General features: G+C 42.4%; 1 protein-coding gene across 1 annotated transcript in view; it reads right to left on the bottom strand.

Annotated features, from left to right (window-relative positions):
- Nucleotides 1-408: 408 nt before the first annotated feature.
- Nucleotides 409-7,165, bottom strand: part of lrrfip1a (leucine rich repeat (in FLII) interacting protein 1a) — a 75,781-nt gene continuing 69,024 nt past the window's right edge. Inside the window, exons 11-16 of the mRNA XM_014172961.2 lie at nt 4,159-4,200; nt 3,872-3,921; nt 3,414-3,531; nt 3,147-3,226; nt 2,932-3,036; nt 409-2,110 (exon numbers count right to left, since the gene is read on the bottom strand). Coding sequence (XP_014028436.2) covers nt 2,003-2,110; nt 2,932-3,036; nt 3,147-3,226; nt 3,414-3,531; nt 3,872-3,921; nt 4,159-4,200 — 503 coding nt within the window. The 3' untranslated portion in view covers nt 409-2,002. The remainder of the gene's footprint in view (nt 2,111-2,931; nt 3,037-3,146; nt 3,227-3,413; nt 3,532-3,871; nt 3,922-4,158; nt 4,201-7,165) is intronic.

Here is a 7,165-nt window from a genome sequence, read left to right as displayed (position 1 = left end):
AACTCAGTCCATGTCCAGAAACAATCTCTACCCCCTAGGCACTAGTGAATTAATATGTCTGACAGGATTTAATAGGTACGTAAGGGGTAGGCGCTAGGGTTTCTGGACACTGCCTTGGAGTACACAACTTAAACTTGAAATTACCACTTCTTTCCAAATCGTAGGCTCACATGACTGCCACATTAGCAGCTTTAAAATATGAATTTGAGACAACATGGACCTTAGATTAAAGAAGCCTCTATGAATGTGTGTAAGTGAGCCAGTTAATCAGAAATTCTATTTCACCTTCCTTCATATTGAATATGGGAAGAATTTGGTCCTTGTACTTGTAGAAAGAACTAAAATTGAGAGTGGGCACAGCAATCACTCATCTATTGGAGGTCAATTATTTAGACTCAGCTGCCGGTACAGCATGGTTGGACATTTTATTGCACAAATATTACAATTCCTTAAAGTCTCCTTACAAACATTTTAAAGCTTTGTAAACAGTGAAGCAGTATCTCCCTAGAGTGTGTGTGTGTGTGTTTGAGGGGGTCTCCTACCAACGTTCCCTTCCCCATTTTATGTAGTCTTTTTCATCACCATAAGTATCATCAGCACTAGCATGTCTCAACAAGCAAGAGTATGTGAGGTGGCAGGCCAACCAGTGACTTTATTGCTCGAGACTGAGGGAGAATCTCAATTGCATACTCCTCACCTCCTTAAAACCCATTGGAAGAGGCCAGAGGGGAGGGACCTCTGGCTTTTTCATGAAATGGGTTTTGAGGAGAGAGGAGTATGCAATTGAGATTCTCCCTGAGACAAACTTCAATGGGGCTCTACCAGATTGTCACAGATCTGTCATTGGCTGCTCTGAGCCTAACTCAAAGCTGTGGCTGTAGTAGATTGGTGAATTAGTTTTGTCAAGCTGTTTAGGACCTAACTACTGTCCTGTTCATTAGGGAACTGTAGCAAAAGGATTGCAACGGAAAATGAAAATGAGCGTATTTTATTGGACAATTTCAGGTAGTCCCTCCCTGTTTTACAATTTCTTGTTTGGTGCCTAATGAACATGACCTGGGTACATTCAAAGACAAATCTGTCAACAAAAATAAATATATGAATCTGAGTTCGAAAAATGGGTGAAATCACGTCGGCATGTAAAAACATTCTGTGTGACAATGATTATATTGATTGTGGTAATAGAGACGGTGTATATCCTGGGAAGGTGGGATGCAGCTTTCCATGGCCTTTAGACTACACACGCCCTTGGACTTGAGACACAACAGGTAACAAACATACACACCCAACCACGGTAAAATGTGCTCATACTTTGGCTTTAGGACACAGATGAGAGAAATGCAGGGTATAAGAGCGGGATAAAAAAATTAAATTATACACGTGCACACAAAATAAATGCTCTCATATACACAGCACACCATGTTAACCCAGTTCAGTCCATTGAGACTTCAGGCCATGTCCTCTCGGTTTAGTAAATGTGGACATAGGGGGTTGAGTGAGGAGGTGGGTGGTTCCGGACAGAGGGACATTCAGTATTAGTCTGTACACTGGGGATGTGGGGTGGATAGGACCGCCATGTAGCCCAAGCAGCCAGTTGCGGTCCAAGTCGCCCCCCTGTAGCGCCACATTTCCTACAATTCTCTGGTGCAGAGCAGCGCCACCCCCTGGTAGAGGAAGTGAGGCACACAGACTTCCTCTTTCCCAGCCAAGTAGTGCTTGGTAGGGGCATTCTGGGTGTCATTTACTGTGTCATATATACCTATGAAGAATTCTCATCATTGGAAAAAACAAAGACATGAAGAAAATGGCACATTGCGCATTTTTGTGTGTTGTGCGCTTCAGCGATTAGGATATCTCAAATTTCTCAAGGTTATTTTCATAAGGTTGCGAGGCAGATGGAGAGGAGAGCCCAGTGCAAGGTCGGACACTCCACTTCCGTCCTACGTAGGCAGCCATTAGTGGACAAATAGGATAGGGTCGGAATTATGCTGGCAGGTCATCGTTAGGGAGTCGGTGCCGTGGTGCGATTGGCCTTCATCTTGTCCAGCCGCTTGGAGAGGTGGCTGTTGTTCGACTCAAGTTCGTCTATCTTATCCAGCGTTGACCGCAACTGCCATAAAGGAAGGAACAGAAGGCACAAAGATCAATCATTAACTTTAAATCGAAGACGCTATTATTCAAGATCAACAATGGATTAGTAACACTGTTCCAATGTTTTTGTATTAAAAAAAATCCAATAAATGTTGTACCTTACAGCCCAATTCCCTTACTTCACCGTCTCCCAAAAGTGTGTGTAACAGGGTTGGTTATGTTTCCGCTTGCCTCTAAAGAAATGTGTATTTAATGTTCAAGCACTTTTATTGGTTGGTTCCATTTCGTTGACAATAAGGCGTGTTATTGCCACCACTTGCAGATAGGGGGAGATCGCGACTGTCAGGTCTCCCCAGTATGAAAACGTGATGCAAGGGGTAGGTCACGTTCTGAATACTGTATTCTATTTTACAATGTGTACCAGTTTGCTGTACATTCCTGAATTATACATGTGTGGGTATATGGTACCTGTCAGGGATTAAGGGGCTTTCCGGGATGTGCTTTGGAATATGAGTGTGTTAGCTAGCATGCACCAATGTAATGGTCACATAAGCTCACTGCTAACAGTTTTCATGCTACAGATTTGACCATCGACAGCCATCAACATCATTAAGCCCTGCACAACTAACGTGCTGTTTCCTATTTAAATCACAGATAATAAATAATGCTTAACTGGGACCATTGGCTGGGGTGATTTCTTTGAACTAAACACAACGCAAGGAGAGTACAATTAACATCTGTTACATCAGAAGCAATGTTCTGAAGATTGTAGGCCCCTGACATCTGGTCTCTGCATAGCAGCTTGATTCAAGCCACATGACTGACAGCTGGGGGCCATACCTCTCTCTGCAGCTTGCGTTTCTCAGCCTTCAACACGTCTTCCACTTTCTCGGCATTCTCTGACACACCCTTGTAGCGGGTCACCTGACCCTCGAGCCTGGTAACCTGCAGATTGGTGAGAATCATGAGAATCTCAGCCAATAAGTCAAACTAATAGTAACTATCTGTGATGATTATCGCTCTGCAATCAACCAGGTTAATGACAGTACACTTACATTCTGTTCCAAAGCGGTCACCTCCTGCTCTGATTTGACAAGTTTGAACTTCAGGTCACTAAGTTGCCTGCTGGCATCTCCTGCAAATGTGGGGGTGGGGGGGGAGAAAACAAGATCTGATGTGCGGCATATGAATGCTATGGAAATAGCATTGTTAGGACTAACATTCATTTGTGTCTTGAGTTATTCATTTCATAGGTCACAACATTTCAGGTGTGTGTCAGATGCTAAGGAACCAAAAAGCCAGCATTGAGCTGTGGATCTTACTCTGCAGGTCTTGTATGTGGGGGTCTGTGCCGTTCTTCAGAACCTCACCCTCTGGGCTGGAGCCCTCAGTCCCGTTCTTCAGTTTCTTTTGCTCTACTTGGGCCTTCAGTTTCTTCACCTATAGGGAGGAGCACATTCAGAACATAGTTAAAACATCTGTCTGTATGTAAGTGAGTGACTTCACATTGTACAGTGACTTCACAATTTAGTCCAGTCACCCATGCACCTCAGTTTATCGGCCTATCATTTCAACCAAGCATGATTTAATGTTAATTAATCTCTACACAATTTAGCTGCAGCAAGTTCATTTTAGGTCCTACAGATTCAGATTGAGAAAAGTTGCAGCCATATAAAAACAACAAGAAATAGCAGCAACACAAATGTAGCCAATTCAGTTGGGGAGTTCAGCTAACGTAACAGGTGACCCAGACAGACTATGGATGGATGTCCTTCCTCACCTGTCCTATCAAGTTCTCCCTCTCGTCAACCAGCTTCCTCAAGCGGATCTCTGAAAGAAACAGGCAGATTCACTTCAGTATTACAGAAAATGTTAGACAACTGCTTACAGTACAGGATCAGTCTCACATTAAATGTACATTAAATACACATTAAAAAGTCTCACAGAACTTCTCACAATTATCGGTATAACTTTGAGTAAGCATCTACAACCCAATTATTACACAATTGCATTACGTTCATGCAAGAACAATCATAAGAACATCTTGTAAAACCAATGTTGACATACCAGGGGTGGGAGGAGCCAAGTACATGGACAGGGAGGGGCTGAGTCAGAGTGGGAGGAGTTTAGAGTCCCTTGATGCATGCAATGGAGCAGGTGTCCATTGGGAGAGGATATGTGAGGGGTGTGGCTATGGTTAGCATGCAGAAACTGTGGAGAGGACACTCAACCTCTAGGGCATTTTTATGCTAAACAGCGAATGGATGATGGAAGACAAACATAAGAGATTTGCTTGTGCGTCAATGACAGGCAGACACCACTACATATTATACTATAATGTGTAAGTACTACAGTTCCTTTCTCAAAGCTGGTAATGACTTACTTTATTCATTAAGGACAACTGTCAAGGTATTTCCTTACAAAAAGTGCACATGAAGAAACATTGAGACCAGAGACTAACAAAGGAGTCATATTCTTACACTGTGTACGACTTGTCTAGCAGTCATATCATTATATGAATTCAGCAGACATGGCATACAGTGCGCCTTCGGAAAGTTTCAGACCCCTTGACTTTCTCCACATTTTATTATGTTACAGCCTTATTCTAAAATTGATTTAAAAAAATGTTGCCCTCATCAAATCGACAAACAATACCCCGTAATGACAAAGCGAAAATAGGTTAAGAAATTTTAGCAAATTAATGAAAAATAACAGTAATACCTTATTTACATAAGTATTCAGACCCTTCGCTATGAGAATCGAAATTGAGCTCCGGTGCATCCTGTTTCGATTGATCATCCGTGAAATGCTACTACAACTTGTTTGGAGTCCACCTGTGGCAAATTCAATTGATTGCACATTATTTGGAACGGCAAACACCTGTCTATATAAGGTCCCACAATTGACAGCACATGTCAGAGCAAAAATCAAATCATGAGGTCGAAGGAATTGTCCGTAGAGCTCCAAAACAGGATTGTGTTTAGTCACAGATCTGGGGAAGGGTACCAAAAAATGTCTGCAGCATTGAAGGTTGCCAAGAACACAGTGGTCTCCATCATTCTTAAATGGAAGACGTTTGGGACCACCAAGACCCTTCCTAGAGCTGGCCGCCTGGCCAAACTGAGCAATGGGGGAGAAGGGCCTTGGTCAGGGAGGTGACAAAGAACCCGATGGGCAGTCTGGAGCTTGTCAGAGTTCCTCTGTGGAGAACCTTCCAGAAGGACAACCATCTCTGCAGCACTCCACCAATCAGGCCTTTATGGTGGAGTGGCCAGACGGAAGCCATTCCTCAGTAAAAAGACACATGACAGCCCGCTTGGAGTTGCCAAAAGGCACCTAAAGACTCTCAGACCATGAGAAACAAGATTCTCTGGTCTGATGAAACCAAGATTGAACTCTTTGGCCTGAATGCCAAGCACCACGTCTGGAGGAAACCTGGCACCATCCATAGGGTTAAGCATGGTGGTGGCAGCGTCAGGCTGTGGGGATGTTTTTCAGCGGCAGGGACTGGGAGACTAGTCAGGATCGAGGGAAAGATGAACGGAGCAAAGTACAGAGAGATACTTTATGAGAACCTGCTCCAGAGCTCTCAGGACCTCAAACTGGGGTGAGGGTTCACCTTCCAACAGGACAACAACCCTAAGCACACAGCCAGGAGCTAGGAGTGGCTTCGGGACAAGTCTCTGAATGTCCTTGAGTGACCCAGCCAGAGCCCAGACTTGAACATCTCTGGAGAGACCAGAAAATACCTGTGCAGCGACTGTGATAGCGAAAATTACAAGATTATGATATAATGCTGTTTTTGCATCAAATGGTTGTTTTATGGAGTAGAATGGGGTTTTTGGAACACTCATCTGTACGTGGTCTTCTAAAATTGGGCCTCTGGGGCTAAATGCTTCCAGTAGATTTACAATGCCTTAGGTCACATTCCATTAATGTGAGGGAGATGGCTATGGATTGACTGGAAGGTACCAGGGAGAGATGGCTCGGGTATGGGTTTCTACACAATGAGAACAGTCTTTACAGCAGATACTGCCTGCAGTAAATTATTAGTATCGTTCATACAGATCCTAACCTTGTGACCCATTCCATACATCTGTTGTTTGTCATGAACATTCAGGAGGATGTACTTTGCTATAAAATGCTGTGGATCAAATCTGCTCGTTGGACCTACGGGTGGGTCGTCGACCAGCTTCATTATTGCAATAATTAATCTATGTTATTAATACATTTTTAATAAAGTAATATCCTGATTGGTGATTGATCTTGTCTCTCCTCATTATTGATTAGAATTTCCACGATACAGCGCTACCCCATCCAACCTGACAGAGCTTGAGAGGATCTGCAGAGAAGAATGGGAGAAACTCCCCAAATACAGGTGTGCTAAGCTTGTAGCATCATACCCAAGAATACTCAAGGCTGTAATCACTGCCAAAGGTACTTCAACAAAGTACTGAGTAAAGGGTCTGAATACTTATGTAAATGTGATTTCAGTTTTTTATTTTAATACATTTGCAAACATTTCTGAAAAAAATGTTTTTGCTTTGTCATTATGGGGTATTGTATGTAGATTGATGAGGGAAAAAAACAATTTAATCAATTTTAGAATAAGGCTGTAACGTAACAAAATGTGGAAAAAATAAAAGGGGTCTGAATACTTTCCGAATGCACTGTATACTAAACACAATGCAATTTTACAGTTTGCACATACAGTAATAGCCCAGGGCTTGGATTTCACCTGACACAGCCTACATGGAATTGACTTGTAACAAGGAGGATGTTTCAGCCAATTATTTTATGGCATGAGAGACTTGAAACAATTCCATCTGTTAGTTTTTTTCTTCATCAAACGCTTTTTCCTACCTATACCACCAAAGCCAGTAAATATTTTTTAGTTCTGGGTAACATTTTGACATTGTGAAGATGAAAGGTATTACAATAAATGATGTGCAATTAATTGCTACAGTATTTGTTTCTCTTGGTAATTACACAATATATAGATGCTTTATCATGCGTTGATGTAACACCGTCCTTTGAATAGATGCAAAAAAATAAAAATAAAATAAAGTCATTC

Source organism: Salmo salar, chromosome ssa25, assembly GCF_905237065.1.
Source record: "Salmo salar chromosome ssa25, Ssal_v3.1, whole genome shotgun sequence".
Lineage (NCBI taxonomy): Eukaryota > Metazoa > Chordata > Actinopteri > Salmoniformes > Salmonidae > Salmo > Salmo salar.
The sequence above is the reverse complement of the archived record's forward strand: the minus strand, read 5'-3'. Positions and strand labels throughout refer to the sequence as shown.